Raw genomic sequence first — 18,711 nt, forward strand, 5'->3', positions numbered from 1 at the left:
GAAATCCCACCTTGATAAAAGGAGAGTACTATTTTGCTAATAATACGTGTGGCTTCGACTCGCTGGTCCAAATAATAACCGCTGCCGCAATTGATGATAATCAATACAGGTTGACTCTGAGGTCTTTGAAGAGTAAAGCTGTCACGTTTATTTCTCAATTCATTGAGAAAGGTGCCTGCAAAGAAATTTATAATCAGCGAGTAATATTATTGACAGATTTGTTCAAGAATTCTATCGAAACGACTTTCGATCACATTAAACCACTAAAATCACATCGCGTTGATATTTTCAAAAATTTGCGTCAAATATGGGAGACGTGTTTCAGTGAGGATCCTTCGGCCACGATTACAACAGAATGTCCAGAATGTGGATTTTCTTCACATCTCAATCGTAGTTTAATTGTAAACCATAAAATTATTGAAAGCGAAGGATTTCGTGCCTTAGAAAAATGTGAGAGTTTCAACCAGCCTTGTAATCGCCAATGTGTTAATGAGTTCTGCAGGAAGACTTGCAATGTTGAAATTACATACGGTGATCAAGTATTTGTAGAATTGGATGTTCGTCCAGATTCAACTCACAAAACGGGATTGAATTGTTTACTCAGTGATGTCCCAACAGTGATTCAACTGAAAAACCGATCATATCGACTGGCTGGTGTAATTGGCTACGTTTCACAGCACTATATTGGTTATTGCTGTCGTGGGATCGCCAACTGGGAAACATGCGATGACATACTGCCAAAAATCGTTAAGAAAACCCCACAGTCAACCAAGATAGAGCCTCATGGAGTAATTTATGTTCACTTGAATTCTATCAAAAACAAAACTTCATCTACGGTGACACCCACTACTAACGAAGTTCTAGAGGAAGAGAGTAACACCAAAAAACGGCAGAATTATCAGAATGGCAGCCCTGCTATGGTTCCTCCAGCAAAGAAAATTCGGGGACTACCAGTACGACTTGAAGACACTGATAGCGATGATGATCAGAGTGGAGATTTTTACCATTCAGGGATTACTTCTAAACAGCTGAGGAAAGATGAGCAGAATAAAGGCAATAAAGATTTAGAGTCTAACACTAAAGTGCGAGAACAGAAAGTATTACCAGAAGCCATCGTTAACGGTGATTGTGATTCCAAGGAATTGACCTACGACACTGATACTACGTCGCATGACAATTGGAGAAACAAGGAGAAGAAGGACATGATTCTACGTTATTCCGACGTCTATAACGTTGATCGTACTGATGTTAGCGATTCGCAGGAAATTTCCATGATTCAAGCGGGGGAATTGGTAGCTGGAATCGAGATGGGGGATGATAGAATTATTCACGTTCTCCAAACGTCCAGTTTTGATTGTATTCTAAATGCATTGTTCTGTATCGCAACGAATGATGCTAATTACGCGGCGTTCATTAAGAATACACATAACGTCCCTATTCTGGAGTTGATCATTAAACTTCTTGAGGACAGAAATATAGAGGAGCCTTACAGAACAAGGTCACTGATGTTGCAATCTATGTGTGACGGTGACATTTGTAAACTGGAAGAAGAAAGTTATAACAATGTACACATAAGTAATATACGTGTCCAAGGTACGCCCTCACAAATGTGGGCCAGCACAATGACTGAAGAACCCAGTATTTGGAAGAATTTTTAGTGCAATGTTTGTGGCTGTTACGTTGAGAAACTACCAGTGATGGAGGTCAATGAAAACAAAGTGTCAAAGTCGTTCACCAATTTCGAAAAGGCGCTCGAATTTCACAATTTACTTAAAAATGTTAAATGTCGTCGTCAGTCATGCCCTGGATCGTGTGAGCTGCTAAATGTACCAAATTTCCATTTGTTCATTGAATTTAAAAAGGCACGAAAGTGCTCTTTTCATCAATTACCAACAACAATTGCGATTGAATGTACATTCAGGTGAGTAGTTGATCTATCGTTATTAATAATGAATCCCTAAAATATATTTTTCCCACTAAAGAATACATTCTCATTCTATTGTAATTTGTTCACAGATTAGCAGGGGTAATAACTCGGGAGAACAATAGATATGTTGTCTATTGTTTACTAGACGGACAATGGTCGTTGTATGATAACAACTGCACCGTGATCCAGACACCGTCCACCGTAGACATTGGACTACTTTGTATGATATACATACTCGAGTCATAACGTGGCAGATCGCAATTGTTCGAAAATCGCAATACCAGTCCTCAGAGGTCCAGTCGACCCCTTTGCCAATGTCTGGTTACTACCGACTTCATCGGTAACAGGTAACTTTATGCAACCAAGAATATTTTTCCGTGTTCGAAAATGACTATTCTCATTGGCAAGAGAAATATGTATCTGGCAAATCCTCCATGATGTTCACCGTTTTCTCAGTTCGTTATGATTCTTCTTCACTATTAAACATACTTTGGATTGTGTTACAGGAATTCGAGATTTGAACGACTCCAAAGAGAACCAGCTCCCAGCTGCATTGGCTTCGTTGCAACATTTTCTCCATCTTTCAAATTCAATGAAGTTAAGGGTGATACGTAGGAGAGATGTACCAGTTGAATAAATGTTTTTATGCTCATTTTGATTTTTTTTATTTAGTTACCTATTCCCATACACTTTTAATCAAAAAGACCAACATTCATCAAAAGTTCGGGTATCATATGCTTGTACACTATTGAAGATAAAATAGTTAGATTCAATCGATTTTGGAAGATAAAGATTGTCGCTCCGAAATAACATTTTCCGTTAAATATGCACTATTGCAGGTATAAAAGATTTATCAATGAGGGATAAATTGGTACAATGTTAATATCGTATAACATTCGTGAAGCGACAAATTATTCAATATTTAGATAATTTCCAATGCAACTATTCGATTACTTGATTATCTAAGAGCAATAAATTTCTATTGTCTAAATTACAATCTCAATTCTATTAATTTTTGGTTGATCAACAACAGGACCTACAACATGCAATAATCACTGAATGTGACATTATTTATTCAACAAATGATTCAAAGCTGAAATATCCTTGCATTTATTTCAAAACTTACTAATTCATCTACAAAACACAATAACCAGCTGATGATAAGCCTACTTATGTAACGGTTGCCCCCACTCCCAGGGAATTCCAACTCAGCGCCATTTTTATGTCCCCAAATAGTTTTTTTCAATTTTTGGGTGTAGGATTCGTTTGTCGGAGTCTGACAATCACCTGACCATCACCGGCAAACGATTTCCTATCGACTGAGCTATTATCGAACTTAATTCGTCGAATTTTTTTTTTGGGAGCCAACTTCCGCGTTTTTGGCTCCCGATATTTAAAATATCCATTAAAGCATTAATTTAATCCGGCAAACGATAAAAGTAGTCTGACAATCACCGGCTAACGACCGGCAAACGACCTGGCCAAAGTAACTAATTAATGTTCATTAATGAGTAGCCAACTACGCGGAGCTCAAACAACGGAATACCTTTGTAGGTTTCAGATAGCAGCGCCATCTATTGATTACTTACTCAACCCAGTTAATAGAGATCGCCATCTGTTAAAATCATTTGGAGTTAACGGATTAGAATGTGGGTATGTTAAATATTAGACAAATAACTTGCAATAAAATAATATTGCGACTATAAATTAAGATCTAAGCTATCCCATCTTTTAAGTTGAATTAAACTGCACACGGAGTGCAAATAGCGCCGTATACTTAGCAAAAAAAATCATGGAAATTTATTTTAAACTATTCCAGTAGCTAGGAAATTAATTAGATAAATTTGGAAAAGCATTTTCCGATTTTGGAAACATGCCCTCTTATTAATAGTAATTAAAATTAATCAGGCATATAATTAGCAAAAAAGTTGGCTTTTTCCTTCCCAACCCACTCCATTGGTGGAGCATCGTTTGGAGAACGGGTTTTTATACTTTTTGGAATTTGGAAACGAATGGTGGAATGGTTTTTTATTAATTAGACATAATTTTTTTTCATGTTTACAACGTATTATCGCATGAACGTGCGCCGCTACATAGAGACTGATAGAGACGTCGCTGAAGGGGAGCAAGCTGCTCCAAAAGCGATGGTACGTGCATTTTCATTTTGGAGCAGCCGCTTTTTAAGCTTTTTATAATATAATAATATTATGTAATTTTTTTGCAATTTGTGGTGTAATAAGTATTCTTAAAGTTTTGAATCGGAACAATGTCAAAAGTGAAGTGGCACACAGAGTTGAACTGAATGTAAATGTTTCCGTGAAAATGATGTTCCAGGGCTAAAACATGTGTGCAGAAAAATATTCCTTCCATATTTCGACGCAGTCATGATTCCTAGATGAAAATATTTTAAGTAAATAGTGAGACTAAATGTCAAAATTAGTGGCATTGGATTTAACGATCTTTAAGTAATTGCAGAACATTCATAACTCTGAGGACCCATGTCGCTCCAAAATGGACATCTGCACCTGACAATAATGTATTTAACAGCATGGAGGTGACTGATGTTTCAGCACTTAGATTATTATTGTTGTGGGAACATTGATGAATAGATTCTATGATGAAAGGTGCCAATCCCCTCATGGAAAACGTTAAACTGCAGAAATCTTTGATACTGAAAGTGGTGGCAAGTTCATTAAAATATCACTTCGAATTCCCCAAGATATCAGGTTAACGATTTAAATTATCATCCATGGGTCGTTCGCCAGCTTCAATCTTCTTGATGTTCAGAATTGAACAACATGTATTGACGGCGTTTGACATGGCTGATTGATTATTACTCAATGGATTTTTCGAAATGATAACGAGCTGCATTTCTCAATGTGTTAAGGAGAGACTGAGCTGTAAGAGCACCTGCTTATAGGATTATGATTAGGCACGATATAAATAATGATTTATTCGGCGTGTCTTTCCAACTATCCAGAATTTACAGGACTGCAGAGTTTCTTCTAGCCTCCCAAAATAGACACTTTTCATGTTTTTCCCAATGATTAGAAGTACAACAACGCGTGTAACTATGGGCGATGTTGTTGAATTTTCTTATACACTAAAAGGAAATTGATCTCACTGTGTAATCCTCTACTGTGACCTCAATATATGAATGTCGCTGCTAGTCATGAATCTATTATAAAACGTAAAAATTTCAATTTTCCCTTATTCCACGTTATTTTTGCAATAATTGAATATTTTTGGCAGAAAAAGTACCGGAGTCCGAAATTTAGTAGTTGTAGTTGTCAGGGTACAAGCACAGGGTTTACTTTTAAACATGTAAGGAAGAAATCCAAGGATATGTGAAGGTATGAACTTTGATATAATATAATATTCGCTATAATATAATGTAATATTGTTATACCAGTTTCTCCACTTAATTGAATTTAAACTTGCATATACCTTTTTCAGAAAAATTATATTCTGGCATCCAAGGGAAGGAGATCAGGTTTCAACTCTAATTATATAATGGATTCGAGAAAATTCCAGAGAAATGTAAGCGTCACTTAAAATAATACAATTATCAACTTCACAAGCTTGAGTGTTAGTTTTTTAGCACTTTATCAGGGTGTCGAGCGAACAGTTTCTTGAATTTCCCCGACTTGTCCAGACTTTTTTATCTCTCTTGCGAGACCAAATGTTGAACTGATAGACTTATTCGAGTATTACAATCAATCAATATTCTGGGTTTATCGAGCAATTTTTTTTATTACGACGAAGAATAAATCTTTGAAGGATATTTGACTAGTGCATATTGTACTTGTATCGTATTAAGAGGAGACCCTCCTAAAACTTGAAGGCCCCACAATTTAATAGAGCTTTTCTTGCCATGTTTTTAAAGTTTTGCTCGATCTACATGGACTTATGGGTTTCCTATATTCATTCTCAGTTTGTTAGAATTTAAATTAGTTCCGCGGCATGATCTGAATATTGACTGAATATTAATTATTTCTATTCATTAATTTATTATTGAGTTATTATTTATTATTATTTATTATTTATTATTAAATATACAATTACGATTTGTTAGGGGGTGAGGATTGCAATTAACTTTGAATTTTCTAGAGTTGTAAATTCTAGAATTCTACTCTGTAGAAACAATCTCAACTCTAACTACTGCACGCCGAATCGGTTCCTTGTGCAGTTGATTCAGTTTTTAGTAGTTATGGATCTTGATGAATGTGTGGAAAGGATGTGACGGGTGAATTCCGGGGGACTTGGAATAAATCGGGTGGAACACTTTTGTCTCTTTTTCTTTCCGTTTATTCACTAGAGGTATTAGATAGAGCCGTGAAGGATGCGGTGATACTAAAATAATTTTGAAAAATGTCCGGCTTATATGCTATTGGGCGCAGGTAGTTGGGAAGTAACCATCATTGGAGGGATAGGAGGTTGGCCGATTTGAGTGGGAAGAGGACAACTAGGGTAGGACCTCCTTAAGTGAGGCTAGGGAAGCAGGTAGAGGTATCTGCAGGAAAGCCGGAGCAGGTAGAGGTGTTTCTCCAGGTTGGGGAGAGACAACTGGGGATTCCCCAGGAGATTTGGAGAATTGAGGATAATAAAAGAATAAAACGATTGAGAGCAGACGCGAGGATTAAAATTACAATCAAACAGAATTTGGATGTCAATAAAAAATCAAATGAATTCCGTTAATTCGGAAAAATAGAAATAACTGGCGATACCATCTTTTTGTATGTTCTGCGTATTCCATACGCAACACAATTTATGAAACTTACCATACGGATCGAAATGGAAATCTGTTTTTTTTTGTGAGATAAGAAGAGTTTACATAAACAGTCGAATTTCTATACGTAGCAAAATGTAATTATGAATACGTTGAGAATTCGATTTTTAATCAAAAATGTTTTTATTTTTACAAAAAAGCAGATTTTGCTGTTATATTATCATCATCTCTTACATGATAAAACAGGTTCCATCATTATTTTCATGTATCGGCAAAGTAGAGCATAGGCCCATTTTTGTGTTGTTTAATTATTCATTTACTACTTCGTGAAATAGTTCCATGATATTTTAAACAACAATGGCGGAAAATTGATTGCACATGGTTCATTAGGGGACTCAAAGTAATCGGTCATTCATGACCCACGAGATTTTGTTTAACAAATATAGAACTCAATTTGGAAAACATGAAATTTGACAGATTCATTTGGATGTCATAATGCGTCGTTACAATTTTTCAATATTTGCACTGTCAAATGCCACATCTTTCAGTGAAGTGAACTATTCATCATGAAATCATTTTTATACGTTGATGTTCAAGTATAATGGTACAATACGAGTCATGGGAATGAATTGATGTACATCTCGGCAGGTGTTGTATTTTTAACTCACGTGAGTTCGTTTATCAATACAGGTCGAAACTCAAACATTATGATACATTTGTGATTATTAACGATTACATGAGTATTGTAAGGAATTTTTCAAGAATTCCTTAAAACATCCCGGGATCCAAAGAAAATATCCAGAAAGGGGTGAGTACGTCGAGAGAGAGAGAGCGAGAGAGGCTTAGATATAAGTTAGGATAAAGAAAATAGGGAAATTAGAGTAATCGGGAGAATAACTCCCCAGCTCATGCGGGTAAAAAAACCCGAGAATTATATAGAAAGGGGTAATAGGAGTTTGTAGGATCGGAAACATTAAGGATGCGGGGACCGAAGGGAATTCCCGGTTATGAGCCAAAATTTACCGAGCTACGTGGAATTCCCTGAGGATCACTCCCCCTGTTTAGATTTTTTTGGATCTGTGTAGGAGTACATAAAAATACCGCTCGATTTAGGGATCAAGAGGGAGGGGGAGATACGTTTTGGGTTTAGGGTGGCAGACCTAGGGGCCTAGAGCAGCCCTAGTAACCCCTAGGATAGCCAAAGGCTGAATATTAAATAAAGAATAAAAGTTAGATTTTAGGGTAAAATTTAGGGTTCCCACTTTCCTCTGATCCTCGAGAAAACAACCAGAAGGATCTAATCGCGTTCCGTGGACGAAATGTTTAAGGATAAAGGAAAAAATAATAATAAAGAATCATCTCCCGATCCAGAGATGCTAGGAGGGTAGAGAAACCCCGTTTGAATTTCGAATGCGGTTGGCGCGCGTGCCTCCGGTTGACACGGAGACGCCAGCGCCATTAATACTGAATATGACCACAACTCGCCTATTGTGATTCTTCCATTGTCGGAAAACACGTGTGACGGACGCTAAATATCGAGGTGCAATTATAAATAAAATTCGAGTGCAATAAAGTAGTGAAAGCTTCTAGTCGACTCAGCATCAAGTTAAGAAGACATCCTGGAGGCCAAAAACAACGAGTTTTGTGCGAGAAATAAGGTCAGGGAGGTTATCCGTTGGATTTTTGCCGGTCGTCGCCGGTCGACAATAGAACACGTGGGTAACGAGCCACAGGTGAGATTGCATCATTAATAATTAGGATAGAAGTAAAAAGAGAATATTTGCGGTTTTATTTCAATTAATTCCTCATCTCGATGCCGTTAAAATTAACTCATATTATTTTTAGAGAATAAGATCTATGTGTATGGAAATATGCCACTTCCCTGGGCGAGGGGGAAGCGGAGAGAGTTCTTGCCGTCTCCCTTGGGCGAGGGGAGGCGGAGAGGGAATCGCCCAAGACAATGGTGCCAAACGGCACAGATTTTGGGGAAGAATGTCAGTTGGATTTTTGAATAGAAAAATCGTATTAGAGCTCTTGATAGAGAGGAAGAAACAGTTCGGTTTTAGACTCTGAAGAGTACGGTAGAGATTTTTGATAGAAAAGAGTCGGTTAGACTATCGAAGGGTACGTATCGTAGTGAGAATGATCAGTGTTGATCGAATGCGGGGCGATTAGCTAGGAAGGTGATCGCGATGCGTGAGTGATACCCATAAGGAATCATCACGAGAATTTTAATCCTCTGAGGTAATTCAGAGGGATTTAAAGAATTATGTTGCCTCCCCATTGGTGGAGGAGATTTCCGCGAGATCCGTTGCGTTTATAGGGATTTGATAATTATTTAATTGGAAGTAGGGATTTGCTCTGAGCGATTCAGAGAGAAAACAATTCAAAGGGTTAATTACGCTAAAATTTAGAAATTTCGAGCCTAGTCTTTTGCGTTATCTCTCTCGGCGGACTCATATGTATTTAAAAGAGATTATGATGTATCACTTATGGTTATTTAAGATTCTTTAAAAGATAATAGTTTCTTTTGTGTCTGGTTATGGTTATTTATTAAAATAATGTATTAGAACTAAGTGAAATACTACCAAAGGTAATAATTAAATTTATTTATTCGAAGTTTTAGGGGTTTTGTTATTTTCTTTTGCGGATGAAAGTCCGACCAACCACCTCCATCCGGACTACGCCCTCTCTCCACAACCGACCCCCTGAGCAGCGCGGGTATTCAAGGTCTTCCCATGGATTCGTAAGCAAAGCTATGTGTTTTTAGTTTTGTGAATTTTGGTTTATGTTAAGAATCAGTTTATTGAGACTCCGGTTTGTCGTCCCCCGGTAAAAAGGACGGCTGGCGCCCAACAAATGTTGCTTGCGAATCCAGGGGAAAGGGCAGTTAACGGGTTTTTCTCAACCCCGAGGAAAAATCTCGTTACAGTATATTTCGCATAAAACAGTATAATGTATTAATTCTTGCATTTTTTATTTTCAGGTCTACATTCTTGGAAAATGGGCCGAATACCAAACGTCTCTCAGGAAGAGGTTATCGCGTTAATCGAGAAATATATCGACCGTTTCTCAATCAACGATTTCCCAGCCCATTGAGATCCTATATGGCACAAAATGAGTTGCGACGTGGATGACCGTCTCATTCCTCGTTCAATTTATATACACGTAAGATATAATACGCGAAGGGACTTGAGTCAAGCCCGAAGGAATCAGGGTCTATCAGTAGCCCCAAAAGCCAAACTTGTACTCCTTGACGCTCTGGCAGATTCCGATGATGAACAGTTCGAAGATGTCACCGAAGAGTACCTACCTGATACTTCTCATGTTGACAACCAAGTGGAGTTTGAAACTTTCTATCTTCAACTGTCTAGAGAAGAATGGGAATTGATCAAACCCGACGACACTAAGAGCAAAACAAGACTGAAAAAGGAAACTTGGGCTTCAATTATAACTGGCGCTTTCTATGAAAAATACGCTTTCAACTGTGCATTTCTTGCGAAATACTCTTACGTGCAGTCAAATCCGAACTCACAGAAGGATAAACCATTTTTGAAATTTGAAGCCTACTGTAAAGATAAGAAGAATTGTCGAAACGTTTTGATCGGTACCTCCGATAAAGAACCTGACGAGAGAGGCTTGCAACTGACAATCAAAACCCGTGACACACGCCGAGATTACCACGTTGAAGTCAGGAGACCAGTGAGGGGCCTCGAAAGAGAACAGGTTGGAAAGAGACTGGAGAAACAGAGTGCGAGTAATTATCGAGACGAACTATTAAGGAATGATATGAAATGCGGGGAGAATATACCACCTCACGTTCAAGAGAATTATATCTACAGGCAGATCAGAATGGAAGGAGAAAAAAAAGAGCTGGCCTGCCAAAAAATGAAAAAATTGATGTTATTAAATGGTTACAGATCCTCGGTTTCCTAACACGATACACAATATAGGATGCTCGAAATTTTTCATCTTTTATTGGACCCCTGATCAAGTGAAAGTTTTCAACGAGTATGTTCGTTTATGGGGAAAATTGTCAACCATTTCAATAGATGCCTCGGGAAAGTTGATCAAAAGTTTTGAAATTTGTCCAGGGAGAATGACTGGACATGCTTATTTATATACTATTACAATCAAATTTGAGGGAAAGACTATCTGTGTGTGTCAAATGGTAACGGAAATACACACTGAAGCTTTTACAGAACTTTGGCTGAGATCATGGAGAGAGTCAGGTGCCAAAGCACCCGGTGAGGTATGGAGCGATTATCAGCGTGCCATACCTATGGCTTCGTGTGTTACGTTTAATGAGCTCACATTGAAGGACTACGTAGACGCACTTTTTACTTGGGCTTTGAATGGAAAAATACAACCTTTGGGAATCAGGACGCTTATCCGAATCGATGTAGCTCATGTAATGGGATTCGTGTCCACATGGAAATCCCTGAAGGACAAAGATCACCCCTATATCTAACAGTTTTATCTTCATTGTGTTGCTTTGCTAGTGGACACTCGTAGCGTAGAGGAATTTCGGAGGATTTTCCTTTGGATATGTATCGTAGGGTTACAACCTTACGATGACGCAAGGTTGTACATCGAAACCTTCTTTCGGTTGGTTGTAATCAATGACTTCAACGCCAATGATTACATTGAAGGTAATACACGCTAGGAAAAAATTAGAAGAGCAGATCAGTGACCGAAAAAAAATTATCAAAGATTTGGAGGCTTCCATGACCACGTACCTGGAAGAGAATGAGAATGAACCCAAACCCTTTGAAGAGGGTGCAAGTGAAACATCCACTTATAGATGGATTAAGGAACTTATGGATGTAGGCGGAATATCAAGTTTGTCAGGAGGGTCGGTTAATGGATTTTATTTACCAGGCTTCGTGAAGGACTTAGAACGTCTGGCCAAAGAATTTCCACTTTGGACAGCTGCAGCACTCCCAGTCTACGCAAGTGATAGGCATGCATCAACCAGCCACCAGGAAGGTTACTTTGCTTACTTGCGAAGACACGTCTTCCAACACACACGATTGCCCTGTTCTGGAAACAGATTTGTACTGGAGCATTGCCAAAGTCTTTCTAGTGGTGTCAACTTATTATCTGCTAAATTAACACATTTTGGCCATAAATAAGGACCCCTTTCAGATTCTGTTGGAGGCAAAAGATGCACCAAACGACAGAATGATTTTTCAAAATGTCCACCAAAAAAGAAACACGTTGATGATTCAGACTTTTTTAGTTATGAAAACTGGCGAGGACTTGGAAACGATCGTGGTTGCACCGCTAACAGTGATACCTCCGATCATGAGTCAATTGAGAGTGATGATAAGCTGGAAGTTTCTTGTCTTCTCGATACAGGAAATATTCTATCGGACTTTTTAGACTTCGCAGCAGAGACCGGATGGCATGCCACGAAAGAAAAACAAATGGATACTTCCTTTCAAGACATCATAAGCGAAGTAGCGAATTACAAAGTACTAGGGGAAGACAAAGAATATCATAAAAGTGATTACGATAAACTTTTAGAGAATCTGACTAATGAGACAAAGAATTCAATGAAACCACTTGCCCCGTCAACACCAAAATCAGCTGAATGGCTCGATCCTCAACCGATTTTTACCAGTTCACCACACTTGGACCATTCTTATGGTAGGACTCCACATTTCGAAAGTCATCACAAGTCGACATATGTTGAAAAGTCACGTGTTTTTCTAAAGTTCAAATTCGAGAGGGATGATGACACCACAACCGACGAGAGCATTGATTTATGTGCCAATTCTATTCCCCGTGATAGTATAACGCGAAGTGGTTCTCCCAAAATTGAGGAAAATTTTAAAAGTAACAAATTTGATGAATCGGATCACGACGGCATCATTATATTGGACGAAGAGGGTGCTATTGAGCAGGAAATTAGAGTTGCTGATAGGAAAAAGAAAGAAATGGAAATACTCAAAGTGAATGCGAAAGGTTTTTATTTTCAGAACCATCCGGAAACGGCGATATTGAATCAGAAGAAAGCATAAAAAAAGAAAGGATTTTTACTGCTCAATGGTATCAAGTGCAACTGGATCCAAATAAAATGTGACTACCTATGGAATTTTGATACCGAAGAGGTTGAACCTGAAAAGAAACTGAGAACTGGGATCAAAGTTAGTGTCACCATGAGCTGTGGTTTTGATGCACTTGTATACATAGTACAGTTCTCCGCTTTAGACAGTCCTTCGTATCGCGGCTTCATGGAGCAATCTGACAATCCTTTATTGCGATTTACTTCAAATTTCTGTAAAAATTGACTCACGAAGGAAATTTTATTGAAACGTTTGAAGACTCTCAACCAATTTTATTTTATTAGAAAAGACGCGAGCAACACTTCCATACATCCATACATTCTCAATGCTGAGGATTTTATCGCAAGGGTATGGAGCGATTATTTTTCTGATGAGCCTAGTGGATTTAGAACCTACGATTGCAGTGCTTCGGACTGTTCCGGTAAAAAGGTCGACAAACTATTACTCCTCGCTGTAAACGAACAGCTAATACGACGACAGGGCTATAGATGCTTACGGAAAGCCCTACTCTATTACCGCCGAATATCCAACATTAAATGTCGAGAAGCAGAATGCAATGGCACCGTGACCGAAAATACTGAATTGAATATTCATATCTGCATTGAATTAGATGTGAGAGCTGCCATTGATTCAAAAACAACAATTAAGGGTTTTTTAAGTGATTTTCCAGTATCCCTTGAATTAGACAGAACGTATCGGTAAGTGATTTCGGTATGAGAGTAATATACTGACTATTGACATATTAATTTTGTCATTGTTATTTTCAGACTCGCTGGTATAGTTGATTACCAGTTAGGCCATTTTATCGCTTACTGTCTCAGATCAAGCGGGACTTGGCTACAGTGCGACGATATGCAGAAGAAAATTACATCCGTTAATAATTCTACAGCGACCTCTGTATTCCCCCACATTGTAATTTACGTACTGAAATAATTAACTTCTCCAACTGTGAAGATTTGCATGTTTCTAGATGTGGTTAGTTCTCGAGGGATCTCATCAGCGCTCAACCAAATGATGATTGTGTTAGGCATTTTATGGTATTTGAGGGCGATGGGGAGCTAGAGAGGTGTCTGAAAACTGGTGGTGATGCTGGTGGTATGCTTTGGGGAGAAGAAACTACGTGGAATTGATAGTTGTCTAAGGGATGGGACTGAATCCACTGAGGATATGGAGGAGTTGAGCGTTTAGGGAGATTTTGTGGCGATATTGGAGATGTTGGACGTGGTTTTCGAGGGAATTGGGGGCAGGGAGGATCAGGGAGTATTATCATGGATAATTTAGAGACATCTTCTACTGGGCATTTTGGGGATCCTCCCGGTTCAGGGATAGTTTTGCTCGGTCTGCAGGGAAGGAGAAAATTGTGCTGAGGGAATCAGATCTTGACCCTAGTGCTGGAAGTGAAAGAAGGTTTCAGCGGCAGATTGTTTGTACATGTATAAAGTGATATTTGTTATTTCTACATAGTTTTTATGGAGAAAAAGGAATGAGGTCAAGTTGAACGAAAGATTATTGGATCATATTATTCGATTTTATTAAATGTTAAGACAGAATATTATTCTATTGTGCACATATATAGTTTTCCGCTGTATCTAAATTATATTGGTGTCCATTATGAGATGAGAGTTCGAGTCTTTTCCTGTTCTCGACTCCAACTGTATTTTTTTATAAAATAAAAAAACAGTTTCCAATCAAAATATTTTGACGTACATAAAATCCGAATTAATTCCACATGTATTCCCTGATTCGTACTGTTTCCGCTACATATAAGCCATATATTTGTGTTAATTTCCATGTCAGCTAATCCTGAAAAAACTATTCTACTAAAATAATTCTAACATAATTTCCTGATAGATGTCAAAACCTCAATATGAAAAGTAGACAATTAAAAAAATTCAAACGAGGTACCGCAGGATCAATTTTCCGAGGATCATCTGACATGATACCTTTGTGTTACGATTGAGATTGTCTGTAGAAAATGTCATTAGACTTCAAAGTACTTCATCTGTGTAATATATCAGCGTAAATAAGGAACGACATATAGAACTGCGATATTCGCTTCAAGCATGAAATTTGATTTACATATCGTGGAGAATATTTGAAAACTATCCTCTAAATTTGAAGTACTGTCAACCACGTGATTTTTTTTTTCGAGAAACAATCTCAAATATCCAAATTATCGTGTATCTTTAGATTTTTGATTATGTATAGGATGATGCATCAAAAGTATGCGCGGTAATTGACTTTGAAACTTTGAGAATAGTTTTTGAACGTTCTCAACCGTATATATACCGATTTTCATGTCATTAGACTTACACTAATGAAGCCGCACCATAAAAACAAATTTTGAGACCATTTCTCTCAAAGAGGGACAAGGAGATGAGGTAATAAGTTGATATCAGAATCTAAAATTTTTTCAAAAATTAACTTTCTTTTTACAATGCGTACGCGCCCTGTTCCCTGGAGAGTAGGGATATGAAACCACCTGAAAAAAAAAACCATAAAATAAGAAAAACCAGATGAACACGGTTTATTCCACAGAGTATCACTCAATCAATATTTATTCAAGATGTATGACCTTTCGGGCTTTTACATTTACGCACCCTTTCCACATAGGTTACAAACTTTTTACATTTGAACCGTTAAATGATAATACTTGATTTAGCATTCCTCACAATTAATAAATGAATGACGCCTAGTTGGTATTATTGCACAGAGTAACATAAACATTTTTATGTACTTAGGGTAAAAAAAAACACAATCCTAACCTTCGCACTCGATCTAACTTCTCGTACCACTTTAGCTTCGGAATTATGAAAACCCAAGATGATTGAAGAACATTTATCATAACTCATTACACCACATGTAACGAAATTATATAATCTGATAGAGAATCTACTGCCTTAAAGTGCAATTGTTTTCGGTTTTGGAGTATGTGACGTAATTTCGGAAGGTTCGCGGAGCCCTTCGTCCATTAGCCTGCCCTCTGACACCAGAACACCCCAAAAAATAAAATCAGAAAAATCAGTCAGGCGCCAGGTCATTAAAACGGAATGACCACCGTAACAAAACGCTTCTCCGCTCTCAGCTTCAATAGCTCCGGCAGCTCCGGTCGTCGAGATTCAAATAATCGGAAGCTGAACGGGGATGCAACTGGGATTTCGAAAAGAGTAACGCAACTGTCAGAATTGTCGGGGATAACAATGTTTAATAAAAAAAAATAATATCGATACAATAAAAAAATTAGGTAAAATAATTCCCGGAGATCGACCAAGCGTTACAACACACAAATTTAATCTATAAAAGAATATCACTGTTGTCCAATTAGGAATCAAGTAAAAATCTTCTGAAGTCCATTAACAAGGAAAATCGAGTCAGAATGTTAAAACGGTCAGATAAATCATGAATGAATACTCAATGAACAACTGCGTTCCAAGACGCAAGTTGCTATTGTCTAAAAGAAATAAAACAAGATTTAACTCAAACAACGGAGTCATGAAACTCAATTGCTGTCGGAAAAGTCAGATAAATTAATCAGAATCGAAACGTTATAATTTTGTCAAAATAATCCAGTGACTCGGAACAGTAATGCGAGAATCGATAAGTCTGCGTGACCCCGAACAAACAACATTTCAGTAAATAAATACAAAGTAATCCAGAGGTCACGCGACTTTGAAACTGTGAAAATCGAACTAGAATTCAATGGCGAGAAATTAATGAGTTTGCGACACAAATCATCGAACAGAAGTCGCAAAACTCATCACAGACAGTTCGTTAACAAATTTTCATTCAGACTAACTCTAAAACAATTTGCAGAACGAGAGAGAAACTTCAAAATCGCTCAAAGAAGTGGCCAGAGATTCCCTGACAGAATACTTCGCATAACGGTCCACAGGACCCAGGTGTACGTAGCACCAAAAAAAACTCAGAATCTCTGCCCACAGTATTTCATTGATTATACAATATAAAAGAACTGGCCACCACGCTCACCCGAAACCTCCACACTTCCTCAAATTCGTCCCAAAAGTGCTTCACAGCCTCAAATGAATACTCGGGCGAAATGGCGTCCGCGGCACCACAAAACTGACACACAGGTCTGCTCTCAATGTCCACCAAACAGGAAGTGATTTTCCTCGACACGTGAAAATCCGCAACAGGTCGGTAACGCGGTGATATTAGGTAATGGCGAGTGGGGGGGGGGGTGACAACGTCATTATCCACCAATCCCACTCAACCAGCCATGCGCAACAGGCCCATCCGTCATAGCGCATGTGCGATTACTCCAGCTAGGCTCAAATTAGCAACTGCGTTGTAGTTAATCGTTGTAGTTAATCCAGGTTAACACAGCCTAGCCGCTCCTCATTAACCCTAAATCCACCCTGCGTCCTCCGTTGCCCTGAGAGAAATAATTCTCTCCCATCCATCGAATGAATATTTGCTGATCCGCAACAGCCACGTGCACGACAACTGCGTCACTTCCGGGTGCAGGATTCCTGGATGGTGGCTCCACTGTCGGCCAACTCAACCGCTCCTTCATCCTCTTAATTATCCTGAAGACTAACGCTATCTTACGGCTTCCCCAGGATCCTCGCTGTCGTCTTCAGTGGGAACGCGGTGGCGCGTAATTCAATTCAAAAACAAAATAAAACCATAAATCATCAAACCCTATCTTCCTCTCTGCCCGAACTCTCGCCATTGAAGGTGACTTCCCGCCTGGTGGACGTCCCCCGCATTGCGAAACGGTCGAGAACCAGTAACGCGGTAAAATACCACGTTACAAGTATTGGAGTACCTTGCCCCCCTCCGGCAACGTTTCTATGTAGCGGCGCGCGTTCATGCGATAGTGCCCTATACCCTATACACTTAAAAAAAATTATGTCCAATTAATAAAAAAGCTTTCCAAAACATGTTTCTTAATACCAGAAATTATAAAAACCAGTTCTCCAAACGAAACTGCACCAATGGAGTTGGTTGGGGAGGAGAAATCCAAATTTTCTGCTGATTATATGCCTAATTAATTTTAATTAATATTAATTGAAGGACATGTTTCCAAAATCGGAAAATGCTTTTCCAAATTTATCTAATCAATTTCTCAGCTATTGGAATAGTTTGAAGTAAATTTCCATAATTTTTTTTGCTAAGTATATGGTGTGGGTGCAAATTTCATTAAAATCGGTGATGTAGTTCGCGGACAAACAACGTGACACGTTTGTAGGTTTCACATAGCTGCGCCATGTATTGATTACTTACCCAACCCAGTCAATAGATATCGCCATGTGTTAAAATCATTTGGAGGTAACCGATAAGAATGTGTGAATGTCAAATATTAGACAAAAAATTTTTAATAAAATAATATTGCGACTATAAACAAAGGTGTAAGCTATTCTACCTTTTAAGTTGAATCAGACTGCACACGGTGTGCAAATTTCATTAAAATTGGTTGAGTAGTTTAGGGGTCCATCGCAGACAAACAACGTGACACGTAATTTATATACAGGGTGTCCGAGATAAAATTGTACACCCAAATAACTATTGAATGTGGGTAGTAATCGAAAAATCTTTCGAATAGAAGTTGTAGGGCTCCAAGTGGGAAAAATAATGAGATATGTTTTGAGCATTTAAGCTTTCATGTTTTTATGCTACAAGCATAAGTTCATTTTTTTCATATGGGATCAAAAATTTTCTTGTAACAAAAGTTGTTGTACTCGATGAGATGAATCTAATGATGTCACACATAATGTGTTTTTTATGCTTTCTGAGCTAAGAAATACTAAAAATGGAACTTGTCAACGATATTCCAAATTCAGACACGATAAACAGGAAAATAAAGGAGAAACAAAAAGGCGCCAATGGATTGTTCTACTAGAAAGACGTTACAACAAGTGCTCAATGTTCCCATCATTCACTTCAAGACACAACTCAAGTCGACGTCGGAAACTCTGCACAACATTTCGAAGCGCTTGTTGAGGAATGTTGGCAATAGCGCC

General features: G+C 38.2%; 1 protein-coding gene across 1 annotated transcript; it reads left to right on the forward strand.

Annotated features, from left to right (window-relative positions):
- Positions 1-1,537: 1,537 nt before the first annotated feature.
- LOC135171485 (uncharacterized) lies at positions 1,538-2,393 on the forward strand. Its single transcript, XM_064138052.1, has 2 exons — positions 1,538-1,921; positions 2,017-2,393. Exons 1-2 carry the CDS (start codon positions 1,698-1,700, stop codon positions 2,171-2,173), a joined length of 381 nt encoding a protein of 126 aa, XP_063994122.1. The 5' UTR covers positions 1,538-1,697; the 3' UTR covers positions 2,174-2,393.
- The last annotated feature ends 16,318 nt before the right edge of the window (positions 2,394-18,711 follow it).

Source organism: Diachasmimorpha longicaudata, chromosome 20 (genome assembly GCF_034640455.1).
Source record: "Diachasmimorpha longicaudata isolate KC_UGA_2023 chromosome 20, iyDiaLong2, whole genome shotgun sequence".
NCBI classification, from domain to species: domain Eukaryota; kingdom Metazoa; phylum Arthropoda; class Insecta; order Hymenoptera; family Braconidae; genus Diachasmimorpha; species Diachasmimorpha longicaudata.

Coding starts and splice junctions, on each gene's coding strand:
- LOC135171485 (XM_064138052.1), top strand. CDS start 1,698: ATGGAGGTCAATGAAAACAAAGTGTCAAAGTCGTTCACCAATTTCGAA. Junction 1,922..2,016: donor GCGATTGAATGTACATTCAG/GTGAGTAGTTGA, acceptor ATTTGTTCACAG/ATTAGCAGGGGTAATAACTC.